At 41.9% G+C, this 18237-nt stretch overlaps 1 protein-coding gene across 7 annotated transcripts in view; it reads right to left on the reverse strand.

The window, feature by feature from the left end:
* slmapa (sarcolemma associated protein a) overlaps nt 1-11457 on the reverse strand; it is a 76016-nt gene extending 64559 nt beyond the window's left edge. For all 7 annotated transcript variants that reach the window (XM_078283511.1, XM_078283514.1, XM_078283516.1 and 4 more), the window contains exon 1: nt 9660-11457. In XM_078283511.1, the coding sequence (XP_078139637.1) occupies nt 9660-9857 (198 nt within the window). In that variant the 5' untranslated portion in view covers nt 9858-11457. The remainder of the gene's footprint in view (nt 1-9659) is intronic.
* Between the last annotated feature and the right edge of the window lie 6780 nt (nt 11458-18237).

Raw genomic sequence — 18237 nt, forward strand, 5'->3', positions numbered from 1 at the left:
AGGATGTAGCTGTGTGTGGTCCTGATGTGAGGGACACTGAGGGGGGTTTGGACAGAGAGGCTGAGGAACAAACAGAGACACAGAGGGAAGGAAGCAGGACAAGAGCAGGCAGCATTACTTCAACAGCACAGTACACACACACACACACACACACACACACCTGCAACACTGACGCAGCAGAGGCTCGACACTCGCCGGCAGAGCAGAGTGATGATGAAGCAGGAAGCTGGAGGATTTCATATTTCACCTTCCGACAGATGCTAACCCGCTAGTCCAGTAAACAAACTCATCAGCCACATCCAGGAAGTCACCAGCATCCAACGTCCGATACCAAATCACCAACGTGTATCCAGGACTACGTTTAGATCAGGGTTTCTCACAGGCGGCGCTCCGACTGTAGAACCCAAAAACATCCAAAACTCCATTATTTATGCGTTTATTTTTATTGAGACCGAAGCCTTAATAATAACACACAGGGTCCGACCGCGACAGCTGCAGCCAAAAGCGACACGGTGAACAATGAGGAGGAGATTATTTTGGGAGCATCACATCAACTCAAGCTAACGTTAAAGCCACAATATGAGCGCACTCTGGTCTAAAACGTTAGTATGAAGCTCCGCTAGCAAGCAACACCTCAAATTATTCCCTTCAGGCCGTTGCAAACCATGAATTTGCGCTGCTTTCCTCCTTGTTCCTCCATTCATTCACCTACAAGCAAGCTGATGTTCCAAACACAATGCAAACTGACTGGAGCTGATTTAGCCTTCTATATTTAACAGAAATGACAGATTAAAAAACATATATGCGTGATATTTACTTATGTATTGAGGTCAGTCGGCCACTACCACCTTGACTAAAACATTTCCTGCAAGAAACCCTGTAGATGCAGTTAGTTAGTGAGTTAGTTGTCTCACTCACCAAATCTTTAATTAGTTGCCGAAACCACGTGGCTGGGGGTATGCAGCACAAGAGCCACAGAACAACTTTGTTTTATTTTCTTTATTTTTGATTTAACGTTCACTGAACCAGGTCGTCCCACAGCGATCGGGAGATCGTTTTTCCACAGCGGTGTTACAGCTCAGTAGGTGCAGCTCTCCTCTTGTTGTTACACAACCCAGGTTACCACACAGGCTGTTACCACACCTTCCTTCAGACGGAGAAACCTGGCCTAATCTTCTGACTTCACTACACTGACTCACTGCATGAATGAATAGCCGGATAGCTCCAAGTAATGCTATTTCTACTCCAAGGCCTAAATCTGGTTTAATCCGTCATGAATCGGCTTCAGTTCACTACTGACTGACTGGCAGGCTGTCTGGTGGTTTCTGGCTCACTGACAGACTGCTTGGCTTAACAGCAGAGTTACTGACAGAGACATCAGCTGTCTCAAAACCAAGGAGGCTTTGAAGCATTTCTAGGTAGGAAGCTGTAGTACTGTCTCATTCAGGTAGGACACATAGGAAGCATCCTTTTATTTTTTTCCAAAATGACGGTAAAAAAAATAACAAACATCTAATATATATACTTTTAGTGGTCAGACAGTAGTTTAGACTGTAGTTTAGCTAGCTAGCAGTTTCCACTGGAGACAGAAAACACACATGCCTTATTTTTCAGAGGCAGCAAGCAGCAGATAAGCAGCTAGCAGCATATTTTCATCATTTCTTTGAAGGCGTTTTGAAAAAGCGGTTTGATCAGACTAGGGTTGCACGCTATACCGGTACCAACGGTGTACCGTGGTGCCAAAACGTCACGATGCCTACTGTACCATATGCTTTATACAACACTACTACCGTGGAATACGTTACCAGCGGGACAACGTTTTACCTCTGTTCCCAAATTCACTGGTTTCTGCAGTCACAATATTATATTGCCGTTAGCGCACCCTCTTGTGGAAGCAACTAGTAGCGCTGTGATGTGTGTGTGTGTGTGTGTGCGCGTGCAGGCCATTCTTGTTCTCATTAGCATCAACATCATGGCAGAAGCGTTCCCTAGCCTTAGCTCCGCACCATCAACTTTAAAATTACTTAAGAAGCCTAATGTTAAAAGTTTGATCTGGAACTACTTCTGCTTTTTACCGAATGAGGAAGGCAAAGCTGTAGATGGGCAGCCGCTGTGCAGGCGTTGCAATAATCACATACAGGCAAAAGGAGGCAACACATCTAATCTGCTGAAGCATCTCCAATGTCGTCACCCAGACCTTGCACTGGAATTGCAAAGAGCTAATGAGGTTAGCTAGCAGTTTTCTTGCCATTAAAAATGAAATGAATAAACTTCTTAAAGCGTGTGCTGTTGCTAGCTAACGTTAGCTAGCTAACAGAGTGCCTGTCATCAGCTATAAGGAAATGCCCGCTAGCGTTAATGTTGTATGTCGGGTTACCGTAACGTTAGTCGCTGACCCTCACTGAGCTGCTGTCGGCTCCTCGTTATCGTTAGGTTGCACTGAGTTACATTATGATGTGTTCAAGCTCTAAAAATGAGTATTGGGCGAAGGTAAATTATAACGTTATCATGATGTGTTCAAATGTAATCTTGTACAGTTTAGTTTTTGGCGAGAAACTTGAATAAATACAGTTGTTTGAAGGAGAAATTTGTTGACGTTTTCACAGCAATATAAAATAATAGATATTAGAGAGGGAATTATGACCTGTTTAACTTCCTAACACTAGTGTTCACCTACTAGTTTTGCTTCTATTTAACAAAAAGTGCCTTTTTTCTACATTAACTTTAACCTACCTGTAGTTACCATTTAATGCATGTATGTTAAACACTTGTTTTGCTCCCACTGAGTCCCTAATACCTGTGATTGTACAAGAAATAGATTTCTCCGCGGTATCGCAATACTACCCGGTATCGTGATACTCTGGCTGGTATAGCATCGCAGGGTAAAATATTAACTGCAGTCACATGTCTGTCTCAAACCAGTCATTTCTCTGCCACCTACAGTCAAACAAGGAACCTTATTAGGAAGCTTCCTAGTTAGGGATCAAGGAAGTAGGAAGCCTCCCAATGAGACAGAAGCATCCACTCAGCCGACTGTCTGACTGTCTGAGCGGTCCGACTGCTCCGCTGGCTAGATGTTGGGCTTTCTGGCTGACTGGCTGGCTGGGTGGATGTCTGGTTTGGAACCCCAGTGGTTCCCAAACTGGGGTCCCAGGACCTCTGGGGGGCAAGAGAGAGGCAGCTGGGGCCGGCCTGACCTATCCCAGATGACTGCTGCTTAAATAAGAACACACACACACACACACACACTTCATTACTTCCTCTAAGAGCCCTTCAGATATTCTTCCTACCAGCTGTGTTTGTGCCAATTAGTTCATCCTTCCTTCACAGCAGTCAGTGTCATGGCGTCCTTCTGACCTTATTAATGTAGTCACTCTTATGGGTAAATAACACGTTCATATCTGTAAGTGGAAGGGAATCAAACACTTTTCATACTTTATTAGTTGATTTCCATAATCTGTAAACCTATTGAAATGTAAAAACAAAACATGCAAATCATTTGGAAGTCCATATCTCGCTGCCTTCTTGTTTAGCCTCATTTACCTTTTTTAAAATTAAAGCTAAGTGTCTTAGCTTTAATTAATAATCATAACCTTCTACATTGCGGCCCAGTGGGTCAGCAGTTCACACCATGTACTCACAACGCCACAGGTCTGAATCCTTTGTCACATTTAAATCGGGCTGGAAACGACCATCAGCCACGGGCCAAACACCGCTACATGTCTGTATCTGGTAAGTTAGTCTGTTCTCCACCATCATTTGCAGTCATGGTCTATTCTAAACATCTATTTGGTTGATAAAATAGTGAAAGTGCAGGAATGTAAAGAATTCAGCTACTTTTGGGTAACAATTTAACATTTAGCTGTAACATTAAAACCAACGCGTTTCGGCTGCAACAGCCTTCATCAGGGTCACAGCATCACATGCATAGTCAACGATAAATATCTTTAATAGCATCTGAAATGGCTATAATCCCATCTCACAGTCAAGACCATTACTGCATGTTGCAACATCTAAAGGAAATCCTTCAAACAAAAATTCCTCATTCATTCCACTTGGGAAAAGCCTTTTAAAATAAAAGGCCAAACGGCTTCTCTTCATTTTCTAATGAAATTTAAATCAGCTCCTCTTAATGGAACTCCTCCAGCATCTTTTACAGAGCGCTCCGTTTCACCTACACACACTTTTTCACAGGGGCATGTAATGATGTATTTTAGCCTACGACCTTTGTTTTACAGGTAATGAAATTCTTCATGTCCACAGCCTTCCCACTGACAGCATGTTGAAAACTTAAAAATAGTTAAAAAAATAGGGAAAGTGTCCAGTGAATTGTGGCATGTACCAGCCACTGTGTCCGACCATTCATTTATACAGGGAGGGTTTACTGAGCACCTTGCTCTTTTTCAGCTACACTCTGCTTTATATCCACTCAGTTCCACACATTCTTACTGGGAGCCTCCCAGTATAACCAGTCTGCTGCTGCTGGACTGAGCAGCTCCAGCGGGGCAGTCTTCATTGATACAGCACCGTTAAAACAAAAGAGCCATTGCTCAAAAAACAAAGCGGCGACAGAAAGTTAGCTGGCGCTCCTCTCACACTTCAAAGTGGCAGTGTTCGCCCCACACACATAACCAGTTAATCCAATCCAGAGTCCTGACTGCTCCTCATTGTAGCTGGAAGTTAATTCATTTACAGCCTGCGTGGAAACAGTCAACTGATCCCAAAACTCATTCTGACTGCTATTCTCTGTCGCTCTAATCACCTCCTCCAACCACAGCTGCCCTCTGTGGTTAGCATTAATGCTAGCTGTACCCGGGGTGAATTTATGTGACACGCATGGCTTCTTCCTGACTTTTATTGGGGCTTCCTGGGCAGACGCACCACCAGCAGCCAGCCTCTGGAAGCCCGCTCGTTTCCTACAACCAGAGAGACGCTGGCCAGTGTCGGCCGGTCGCCTTGTTTCCTCGCTTGTTGGTGTGGAAAAGTAGGGTTGGGTGACACTGCCCATCAGCAGCCAATGTACCGACACTGCTGTTTGTCCTGCCATAGCTGCAACGCTATTAATGTCACAGCTACCAATCAGCTGGCTCAAATCAGACAGGAGGACAGCGACAGGGCTGTTTATGACTCTAAGAGCAGACAGATAGCCGCCATTTTGCACCGTCGTTCAACAATCATACAGGGAGAAATCCATCGTAGAAGAGGAGAGACACCAATTTATCTAAACACAATAACCTCAATAGACCAGGATACGAGACATGCTTGGTTTTGAGTAAAGGGGTGAGGGTCATTCTGGGAAATGTAGTAAATCACTAACTGCAGTAGAAGCAGACGAGGCAGGTTGAGGGAAAGTGGGTTCACCAGAAAAGTAAATTACAACACTTCAACACTAAATAACTCCTGGAGTGTGTTGAACATCACAATATTGAGCATTGAGATCTAACTGTAGAAGTACTTCTGCGTTAAGGCCAAGTAGTTTCCACCAAGAGTCCTACTTAAAAGAACAATCTCCTTAAGAGTCAATTTCTGAGTCTAATCTGATGGATCTTGGAACCATCTTGGACTCAGTTTGAAGCGACCAAAACTTTCCTCTAGAAAACAGCTGGGCAGGCCACTGTGGGGTTTAATAGAACCTGTACCATCCATGTAATGTACTTGGTGCTGCAGCGCACCATTAAGCTTGTATGATCCCATATATTCCAGTTTCCACAATTAATAACTGTAGAATATTGGCATTTTGGCAATACTGAAAAATTTAGAATGCCTGCTGCAGTTGAAAATAGTCCAGATGCTGATTGCACAGGCCAAAAGAGCAATCAAATAATTCTGCTCCTCAAATAATGGAAGCTAATGATCATGAATAATAATCATTAATTTACTCGGGCATTCAAGTTTTTTTCTGATTTCTTGTATGATGCAGTATCAATGATTGTAAATAGGCGAAAGCGGATTCTGACAAAGCAGATTCTTCAATATTAACAAAAGGAGACTCACTTTTTTTTTTGTACACCTATTTACAATTATTGGTAAAAGTATTATTTTATTTGTTCCATCATCATAAGTTTCCTCCGACCTGATTTCGGTGTTCAAATTGAAAGGTTTAATAAACATAAAGAAAGAGATTCACTTCAAAACAATTCAGCAGCAGGACTAGTTTTTTATATATAGTCAGAATCTGCTGTGTCGGCGTTCCTTTATGTGCTAGAAGTGATTTTCAGACTGTTCCTCCAGACGATGGCAGTGAATGGAGAGAAAAAAAAAAAAAACACAATTCTCCAGTCTGCTCTACCGGAGCAACAGATCACAGAATCACTGATTTGGGGGTTTTATCATGGAGGAAGAGACACAACCCAAGACAGCTTTAATGTGACCCCCACCTCTTCCCCACAGCAGGTAGAAAAGCCACTGAAACAGCATTTGGACTATGTGTGAACAATGCTTTGATTACCAACGTGTTACGTGTCCTGGATCTGTTGGTTTTGGGGTTTTGATGTTGGGGAAATTCTCTGATAAACACCCTGGTGCGGGTCCCTTCATCCCAGCTCAGTCTGACAGCAGCGGAGGAGACACACCGCTCTGATGTACAGAATGACCACATCAATAACACAGCAATCTCCTGGATCACTGAGCCGGCTGATTGGTTCATCAATCACGGGATACGACCAATCAGACCTGATGCTCTGCGGTGCACACCTACTTCAGACACACACACTAGGGGTGCGGAAAGTCTAATGTTTGAAAGTTGGCTATTCTTTGTCTCCAAACAAAAATAATAATCATTAAAGTCACAAGGGAAGAGCACTGCGATGGATATAATATAATTCATATGAATCTCAGGATATACCGCCCAGCTCTACTAACAAAACACTTTTATTATTATTATTTTATTCTATTAATGCTGCATGAGCTGTTTGGAGAAATGTAATAGTTGACATGGGGGGTAAATTGGGTAATGACTTAATTTTCATTTTGGGGTGAACTACTCCTTTACTGCTTTTTTGGTTCTGCCTAGCTTAAGAAATGTTTTTAACGTCATTCTTTGATAACATTACAATTCCCACTGACTCTTCACATACACGCACAAAACACATACAAACACCACACAATAGCATGTTACCTGTACAGTCTCTACCCCCCCCCCCCCCCCGGCCCCAATCCCGAGTAAAGTTAGATTCTGTAAACTTTATTGGCTTCAAGTGCACATCCTATATTGCTGACTCTTTAGTGATAAATCAATAACAGTAATAAATGAGTCTCTCCTTCCTCTGCTCAATATAGGATTTAGGCTATTGCCTAAACTTAAGTGGCAATAATCAATAACAGAATAATAAATCAGTCCACGTTGAGGTGCAAAAATCATGCATGTGTACGTGTGTGTGTGTGTGTGCACGTCATACAGTCTGTACCTGCATTGTAAAACCTGTATGTGTGTGTGTGTGTGTGTATCCCTCAACAGAGGAAAGGATGACGCTCCGTTTGGTGTCGTTATAAATAGCTTATAGTGCACACACACACACACACACACACACAGTATTTCGAAGTCCCTGCATGCCACATAGCTGGGTAATCCCACGGCCGTCTCAGCCTGTTCAACCTGTTCCACAGAGAAGCTGCAGAGCCGCTGAAGCCAGAGGGAAGACGCACTGAGATTTCATTTGTCTGCTGCAAATCTGAAGGGTTGTGGGCTTTAAAACAAACTGCTGTCATACAGTTAGAATAGAATTAAAAAAAAACAATAAATGAGTTTTATCTGATGGACTCACACCTTGGGTAACGCCAGAAATTAGCTTCATCTTTTTCGATAACACAGACCAAAACAGCTTTAATTAAATCTGCATAATGAAATTAAAATAAATAAATCCCTGTATAGTGACACTATTTATTCGTATTTGGTACTTTGGTCAGACACTAAATGCAACTTACTACTGAGCCCTTGTAAAAAAAAAAACCTCGATGACCCACTTAGTAACCACACTTATACTGTATATATTTTCAGGAATCTCCTTCTTCTTTGTCTCTGATGTTTGATATTTTAATTCAATTTGTAAAGCTTGATTGCTGCTTGTCTGACTGTCTAAATGTCTGTATGCTGCACTGCACCAACCTCACCAAGTCGAATTCCTAGTATGTGAAAATGTACCTGGCGAAAATAAATCTGCATACAAAAATCCCACAAGACAGAAAGTCCTAACAGCAACCATAATTTTCCTTTCCAATGCAAAAGTGCTCGCTTTAATGTAAAAAAAACACAACGCATCTCATCGCTGGACCTTTGTCAACGCTTTTAACAATAAAGTCAGCATTGAAAAAGAAGATTGTGGTTGAACTCCATTCTTGGGAGTTGCAGTCTTCCTACCATTTGGGATTATTTCTGTAGTTTTTGCTTCTGATATGTCACAGGACACCGGGGGATGAGCAGTGTAAGCCAACGAGTTTGACATCAGCTTTTCCAAAAAAAACACAACTTTGAATTGGATTTGGTCGCGCACGCAGAGGCTTCACAACAAAACAGGACGCTCCATTAGAAACAAACGGGAGCTGAACGTCCAAACTGTGCCTGCTGTATTCTTCTGAACCCTGTTTGTAAGTCACGCCTCGATAGATCTATCAAAGGACTGACAGAGAGACGAATAAATAGACAGACAGACCAACGAATGCATAATTGAATAGAGACAGACTGAAAGACTGCGCTGTCACCAAGAAAAATTCCTGTCTATTTATTGTATAGAATTAGTGAATCTGATTATCTCCAATGAAAATAAAGGCGAGAGCTATTTGACCAATAAACCATGAAACCCTGAGAGAAGCAGCCCATCTTAAAGACACAGGACAAATCTCTGCCAGCCAATCACGACTTCAGATTGGTGACTCAAGTTGCATGAAGGTTAACGCTTGTATGTTTTAGATACTCTACTGGACGTACTCTACTCTATAGTATAGTGCTTCCCAGGCTGAACCAGAGGCTAAAAGTTGACTTTCTTCCATTTTTGTATTTGGTTTGTTCAGGTTCACACTGACCAATTACAAGTGAACCAGGGCATGTACACAAAAGTCACATGACTCACAAATAGCTTGTTGTTTATTGATTTGATTGATTTGGTAACCCTCTCACTTCCTGTAACTTTATCTCAGCATGATGGACTCGTCTGTCTCTTCTTCTGTGGTGTTCATACCAGTTAAGAACACATGAAGAAACAGCTGAATATGAGCATCAGTCCAGACTTCATTTTGTTCTGCTAGGCTTTCCAAGCATGAGGAAGCGCATCCGTCTCCTTCTACCCATAATCCCTTGTGTTTTGGGGTGTAGCTGGTTGGATTATGTTCTCACTCCTAACGAACCGCACCGCAGTTCTCTTGTTACAGGACCTGGGGTATGTCACTGGGATTGTAAAGTTGGCTCTGGTATTAACGGGACTCAGGGTAGCTGAGCTAGAAGGAGACTGTCTGAATAATAACTCCAAATGCTCATGTCTGGGGACTTTTGAGGGAAGAACCTTGTGACTTTTCATCAAAAAGACAGCAAGTAAATAGCAATCCCCATTAGAAATGAGTGGGAGATTTCCACCCTGTCCATCTGGAGTCCTGGGGTTAAGAAAGCCTGAGGGAAAACACATCTCTGCATGACACGTCAAATGTGAAGCCATCTCGTCTTCTCTTACCTTGCCGGTCTTGTGGTCGAACCAGACCAGAGCGTGGTTCCTGGACAGCACCTTGCAGTCGAAGGTGGCGTTGTTCTGTGCCGGCCGGCAGCGGGCCACCGACCGGCCGATCTTGACCGGCTCGTCCAGGTAGACATGTCGCTCCTGGAACGGGTGCGAGTTGGGTCGGCAGGCGAACACGGCCAGCGCTGAAGGCATTGATGACGGCTTGAGAGTATTACTCCAACCAGACACGAAAGACAAGGTTTCTTGATCCAGAGTGGCAGGCTTCAGTTGTAATCCCCAAATTAAAATCTACGATATCTGCGGCCTGTGTAGGCAGGATTGGTTAGTCCTCTAACTTCTGGGCACTAACTAATACACATTTTCCACTGAGCACAGCCTGGGCTGCAGTGCTTTCCAACTGTGATTCAACAAGATTCTCCTATGCTTAAAAAAAAAACAATCTAACAGGTATAAAAAAGACAAGACATTCTGTTCACTAGCTGTCTACCAAGCTACATAACGACACTTATATCTGACAGCAGGCACTATGTACAGACCAGGGTGCCATGTGTCAAGACATACATGACTGAGTATAGCACTGACAGTCTGGCAAACAGCCTCCCACGTCCATCAAACTGTTCCAACACTGGAGCAGGCAGGAAAGCAGGCTGGTCTTTAGCCCATCAAGTTAGCAACTGGGATTGGTCAATCAGATAACGCCAAATAAGTGTAATTATTGATTGTATGAGTTTCGATTTATCAATCCAGGTAACTAGCTGTCTAATCCCTACTGGGAGCAGTGAACCAAACTAATATTGCGCGGTTTCCAGCAGAATAAGTCTGGTCTTGCAGCAGGCTAACAACAGGCACACACCCTCAATATGCAACACGCCAGCCGGTTTGTCCACGGTTGACGGTAGCTAATATGTCACCTGTAACCTATTTGTCATTTTACCGCATGTCATACTCTCACTGACCTTGCTGCCTTGATAAAGGGAACCTTAGCTGGCTACCTACCACTCCCTTCAAAATTCACCTATAAGATGGCTAACGACAGCTAGCTAGATAGGACGCTAATAACACCCTGAGTTTTACAACATGAGCATTAATATCAATGAAGGTTCACCAAGTAAAGCAGTTCAACCTCCACTCTTCGCCCAAATTAGTTAGTCAAGACGCTTCAAAACACTTAGCGGGGATGAATTGGGGGATTAGCAAACCTTCTTGTGCAACTAAAATGCTAATTGGCTAGCTCGCTAGCAGACGAGCGAAGCGGCTAACTCTGACGTCGGCCAACGTTATCTGGCGAACTACCAGCTAGCTAGGCTAGGCTAGGCTAGTGAGTGCTGACAAACTTGTCATCCAGATCCTCAAATGTTTTCTCCCCACCCTTCTCAACCAGTTCGCTTACCGAATGGAGGCGAAATGCCATCCCTGTCTCCTGCAGCCAAAAAAGAAGCAAGCTAGTTCGTCTTTCAGCTACTAAGATACCTTGCAAGCGAACGTTAGCATGAAGGTGGTGAGCTAGCTAGCTGAGCTAACTAGCCAGCAAGCAGCTAGCCGGCTAACTGACAGTCAGAACAGAAACAGACGCGGAAAATGAGGCGAGTTTCTTGGCTGCGGCTCCACACGCATCACACCAGCCCGAGTATCTTCCCACAAAATCCTTGTTATAAGCCACAAGTTGCGTTGTCGTCGTCCGCTTCAGTCCAGTTCGTGTTTGCCGTGGCGGTTTTTAGTTATAGTTGTAGCCTTCCCACTGTTTTCTGGAAGGAATCTGGAAGAAGTTGTCCTCCTCCGCAAGTAGCAGCCGCCATACTGTAACTAGAGAGCAGACTGGGTGCGTTCAGAAGTCCGCACCGACACAACTTCACTCAGCAAGCAGCACATCACTTTGACCTGTTATGGAAAAAATGATGTTTTTGGTTTCTTTGAGTGTACTATAAGCAAGGAGAATGAAATAAATGTAATTCATTTTTTATCTTTTAAATGGTTACATTCCTTTTTTTTTTCTTTTTTTTTTCAAATAAATCTAGGCTAAGTTTACAGAAGAAACCCCTATAAGGATATTGAACAGTATTTGAGAGTAAATCCACCTACTTGGTTAGTTAATCCACATTTTTATGTGTAACATAGTGTCCATCTTTTTAGGCTGACTTACATCTTTACAATATGATATTTAGATTGTACATAATCTACTAAGTAATGTTTTTACTGAAAACATAACTGATTTTTATTTATATTGCTGGATGTTGGCTTTATAGACTAATGATCACGGACAAGAGATCATAGTTTACCTTCCTTTTTATTTAGCCTATACATCACTGACAATACATGAAAACTATCCTTCACTCTTCCAATAAGAAAGCTGTGAGATTGATCTAGTGATCTTTTATATCAAAATGATGCAACATTACATTACACTACATTACATTACATTACATTTTTGGAACAAACCAAAGATCCATGCCTGGTGAATGTTGGATAGTCTCTTCACCTTCACCTGCCCACCATGATAGTCAGACAATAAACAACAACTAACGTTAAAATTAAGAGGACTAGCTGTTAGTCACTGAAATAAATATAAAAACGAGACTGTTAAAAAACTAAAACAGAACTAAAACTATCTTGTCTACTCACAAAACTAACTAAATTAAATAAAAATATATGTGATTTTTTTTTAGTGTTCGTCTTTTTGTTTATGTACAGTGTAAAAAAGAATGAATTTTGGGCGAGGGTTTTTGGCTATTTTACTGAATGCTAACTACACCACTAGATGGCGCTGTCCCGTAGACTGACTTGGCTAAGCTCCTCCCACTCTGGAGTCTTTTTGGGATTATTCTGAGCTAAATGGTCTGAATTCAGATCGCTGAGTCTGCTGGGGCTTTCCATTTGTGCAGCTTGAAACCAAGTTACTGCAACTTTAAGTTTGTTGAGTATGTATTGTATTTTTTTATGAATGAAACATATGGAAAGTAGCTGTTCTGAACTCCTATCCTTATACCTTTAAAAAGTACCAAAACTACTAAAACTAGAATTGAACCTAAATAATAGCTAAACTAAAACTAAACATTTCTAAAACAAATGAATAAGCAAAGACTAAACTAAAACTACCAAACCCACACTGAAAACTAACTAAAACAAAACTGAAATTGAAATAAAAATTGAAAACTATCTAAAAATAGAACCTAATGAAAAATCTCAAATGATAATTTGACTCTCTCAAAGGACAATTTTGCCAACTGTTAGGACCTTTGGTGTTTTTCACTGTTCTAGCTTTGTCCTTTCCAGCCCTTTGCATTACTCACAGTGATGATTATTCCCAGCGGCTGTTCTGCCTGCAGGAACCGACAACTGAGACCAAATCAATGCTGCTCCCAACTGTGTTCTCTTCTGCGGTGCGAGGAATAAAACCGCCAGAAATTGTTAGTCCTAATAAAAAAGCAGATTCCCACACACAGATCACCTCTCCATGTTTTACTGTTAGCGTTTTTGGTCCTTCACCCTTTCTCACACCCACATAGTGACACAGTGTATATACAGTGGTAAACAGGTGCATAATATGCCATGTAAGACAAACCGCAACTTCCTGTGATGGGGGAGGGACGGATTCCACTCAAGCATTTCACTAGTGGATCCCAGTGGAATCACGAGTAGCATTATGTCGCACCAAGACAACAAACATTGTTTCGTCGATGCATGCTGTACGCTTTTGAACATTGTTTTTACATGGTTCAGTTAAATAGATCTCATGTTGCACAATGGAGAGTTTTCAAGTTCTCTGATAAAACTACAAAGGATGACAAGCACACTGCCTGGTTTTAGGAGTTCTGTCAGAAGCTTCCTTTGTACAGTGAAGGGAACAGGCGTTCACAGATTCCTATTTCTAAATGAATTTAATTCTAAATTCAAAATGTCTCTTTCCAACAATTGTCTTAAATGCATTAGTTAGTCACTAATGTTTTCCATCACTTACCTTAAAACTGCCACAATTGGAAAATCAGGTGTTGAGTGGAACTGTTTACCTGTGAAAATGGTGCCATGCAGCTCAGTGCTGCTCTCACAGGTAAGCCAGGGCTCACAGCAGTTTGCTGATTGTTGTGAACTCATGATTTAAAGACAAATCATGGCTTGCTATGAGGCCAGCAACATAAAGAGCCGCCCAGTTTGCCTAAAGAGAAACACATTATTATTACAGAAAAATTGATAAACAAAGCATCCACAAACGCAAGCATAAGTGTCAGGAGGAATGAAAGGATGGGGAACATCACAAGATGGGCCGTCAAACCCAACGCGTCCACCTAAACCTATCAAAAATGTGCAAGAACTAAACTAATTAGAAAATGTGTTCAGTAGAGCACAGACCATGTCTGACAAAACCCTGCAAGGCAGTTATGCACCTTTTGGTGATAAGCCACGCCCAGCACCACGCCCCCTTTTGGCCAATCGACATGAAAAGTTAATCAGTTCTTCCTTGGCCCATAACCAACCTTCATACCAAGTTTTGTGCAAATCCGTGCCCAACTTTTTGAGATATCCTGCTAATGGATGGAAACATTACCTTCTTGGCAGCGGTAACAAACACAACCCGAAAACAGGACTAGCAGAGCTCCTTTCGCAAAAGTAAATGGAAAGATAACTATACAAAAAGCTGCTGTGTGAGTGTCTGCCTCTAGCTGCCCCTGTCCACATGTGTTTTGTGGATTTGGAAAAGGTCTACTCTATGACCAAGTTCCCCTGAGGTGTCCTGTGGGAAGCGCTGTGGGAGTATAAGGTGACGGAGCCGCTGCTGCCGTTCGGTCCCTGGAGTGAGAGCTGTGTTCACATTCTTGGCATGAAGTCGAGCTCGGACTCAGGCGGGGGTGTGCCTCGTCCCCTCTCCTTCTTGTGATGTTCATGGGCAGGATATCAAGGCACAGCTGAGGTCTGCAGAGAGTCCGGATTGGTGACGTTAGGCTGTTTGCAGATGATGTCATCCTTCTGGCTTCATCAGACTTGGATGAGGGTCAGTACCTCCAAATCTCTCTTACTGAAAGGTTTCCTGTCCCATTCAGCTGCCCCAAGTGAAGGAGTTCAGGTATCATACACCAATGAGTGTATGAAAGATTGCGAGAGGTGTATCTGTTGCAGGAATGTGGACGTTGTATCGGACTGTGGTGGTAAAGAGAGAGCTGAGCCACAAAGCAAAGCTCTTGATTTACCGGTCGATCTTCGTTCTGACCTTCATCTATGGTCACAAACTCTAGTGACAACAAGAATGAGATCGCAGATATGAGCAGCCAAACTGAGGTTTCTCTGCAGTGTGGCAAGGTGAGGAGCTCAGGATGGGTCCTGTTCAAAAGAATAAGTGCTGTGGGTGCCTGGTCCCCGGCCTGTAGTGATATTGATAAAAGTGCTCATGGTAAATAAACATATTATGTCAATCATTGACTATTTTCCATCACTTTAGTCTTATAACCTTTAACAAAACGCAATCTAGCAATCTAGAAAAATGAATTTGTACAGTTGGTGCAATATGGCAGATTTAACATGTGATACTGAGGTATTTACATGACGGTGATGAAGGTGTGTTCAGACTACGGGCTACAAAGCAACAGGAAGTCGTTAGTTTTCAATGGAAGCCGGCGACACAACGCTACAAACGCCAGAGCGTAAAATGCAGCGGCGTGTCGGACGAGCGCAGCTACAAACTGAAGTTCAGCTGCTTCGACTTGTTTCCACGCTCTGATGACGCGGCGAAGCAGCAACAAATCAAGGTAGCGTAGGGTGGTTATATTTACGTTGTTATTGTTTACTTGATGAATTAGAAGAACGAGTATTTGCCAAATAAAATAAAAACGAGACAAATGCAACGCTGTGACAGTCTGACATCATCAGTCGGTGCAGCCGGCGTGACGACGACATGAACCGCCAGCGACCGGCTGGGCAGCACTGTCCTGCTCCGTTAGCAACAGAGTGGCTCGGTACTTTTGTAGCCCGTAGTCTGAACGTACCTTTAATGTGAATTGGTAAATAAATACACCAAATTTGAGCTAAACGCCGGAGGTGGGGACTCAAGTCACATGACCTGGACTCAAGTCAGACTTGAGTCACGATTTTAATTTCTTGAGACTTGACTTGATGCATGAAGAGAAGACTTGAGACTTGACTTGACTTGACTTGGGTTCTGGTGACTTGGGACTTGACTCTGACTTGTACTTTGATGACTTGAAAAGGTTTCTAAAGTCTTGACTTGAGATCTTGTGTTTGTGTAAATGACTTAGATTGAAAGTGATGAGATTTGTTCCAGCGGACGACTGAATTTAAATTCTGTTTTCTGAATTTGTATGGAATGATTGAATTTATTGAAGTTGAAACTGATTATAGAAATCAAACTCATGATGCTCTTACCAAGTTTTTATCCTATTAAAACCATATTGCATTGAAAAGTCCTAGATATTTCGTTTTCTTTAAGATATTAAATCGATACTGGACTTGACTTGGTAATCTATATTTAGACTCAGAACTTGACTGGAGACTTGTGTCTCAAGACTTCAGCAGAAGCAAAGTTGACACCTCTGCTAAACGCTCATGTTGTTGTTGTTGTTTTGACAGCTCACTGAGAATCAGCGCTGCATTTTCTGTAGCATAATACTAAGTTTAAGTGTAATTTTAGTATGATGATAAGTTATTTTGCCCTTTTAGACCTGTAACATGTTTGGGTGGACAGAGATCACAACTGTAACTTGTACCCACATGAAAGGCAAGCTCCGCCTCATGCTCAGTACCTGTCATGGTGGCAGCCCAAGAACCTGCTGGTGGACACTGGCAGTGAGGGGGGCTGTCTATTCTATTCTATTCTATTCTATTCTATCCTCTCCTGGTCTGAACCGTGCGGTCCCTCCAGCCCTCCTGTAGAGCTGGTGGAGGACCAGCTGTCACTGCTGTCACACCCAGCGCTAACAGGCTGAGCCGCCGGGGTTTAACCAACATCTTATTCAGTTTAGCTGCTTATATCAGTTTAAAACAGGGTCGGTCCACTCACCAGCTGAAGTGAGAATGCATGGTACGTTCCAGTTCAGTTCCTGGAGTTGGAGCTGGGATGTGAAAGTCTCCCAGCTGTAAGGAGACAGAATGTGAAGTGAATTGGAATGACAGGAAACTGAATTGCACTAAGTTCCACTTCTAAGAGAGCATGAATGCAATAAAAAGACAGTTCAACAAATCAAATACATTCGACAGTCATAATGTATGAATTACCATTACATGTTCTGCATCAAATACCACCATGTTATGATATTCAGTATTGATGATATATAACACTACTGTAATCTCAGATATGTGGTAAGAAAAAAAAAACCAAAAACGTAGAATTTCATTGAATTAAATTCAACTTGCTGAAATTCCAATTCAATTCCAATTTATATAATATTTATGTTCCATATTTTTTCTCATCTGTTCTAGATTGCATATATCCTGATATCTTTTAACTCAGTTTATTTTCATACTGCATACATTTCAATATTTTGTATATTTTCATATCATGTAAATTGTTCATTTGTTTCTTCGTCTCAGTATGTTCTGCACACCCTCATACATGCTGCGATTCATACTTTTCATTCTTACATTTCTACATTTCTGCTTTTGTAATTGTCAATTCTATTATGTTTAACCCCCAATTCGCTCTATTCTTATTTAAATTCGATTTTTCTTTTTTTTTGCTGCTGCTACAAGCCAGTTTCCCTCTGGGGATTGTGGTTTCATCTCATCTCATCTCTTCATATCTCGTCTTACAAATGGACTGGTGAATACAAATACTTGATAGATGGAAATTAAGCTGGTTGATAGGTTGCTGATTGCTGAGAAGGCAGCGGTGGTACAGCATCTATCTACTTTCCTATGGACCTTATTCACACGGTGACGATTTGAACACTTGGGGTGGGAAACTCTACCTTGAAGACTGGCATATAGCCTATATATAAAAGCATTACTTACAAAAAGATAAACCTAACATTTACCAAATTAGCTTGCAATCTGGAGAACAACAACCACAATGACTTTTTGAATAGCAGGGACGTTAGTTAGCTTACTCATTAATTAGTAACCTGCTAGCTAGCTACCTAGGCTAGACTCTGGTAGTGATTATGGATGAAATATATTAAAATGCAAACATGTCCCTCTGGAAAACTCAGGAAGAGAGAGTGGCAGTTTGACAGTTTATTGGGAGCCAATCTGGATGATTACACAGAGTTTTATAGTGTTGAATATTCATGGTTATGTTAATACAGATAATATAATAATGCTATTTGTCAAAAAGTATAAGGTCATATAAGATAAGATATCACTTTATTAATCCCCGTGGGGAAATATGAAATATATACATATATATATACATAAGACTATGAAATATGAACAAGACTGAACAACCAATGATAATTATAGTTGCAGCACTTTAAGGAGATGTGTACAAGATGTTACTTTAGAGTTTAATCTGATAACGGTGAAGCAGATTCAGTATTCTTGAGTCTTAGGCACTTAACGTGTAAATCAGGGTCAAAGGTCACATATTAAGTGAGCATATAGAAATGTTGCTCAGTAGAGGTACTTTTCCATT

Source organism: Centroberyx gerrardi, chromosome 5 (assembly GCF_048128805.1).
Source record: "Centroberyx gerrardi isolate f3 chromosome 5, fCenGer3.hap1.cur.20231027, whole genome shotgun sequence".
Taxonomy (NCBI): Eukaryota; Metazoa; Chordata; class Actinopteri; order Beryciformes; family Berycidae; genus Centroberyx; species Centroberyx gerrardi.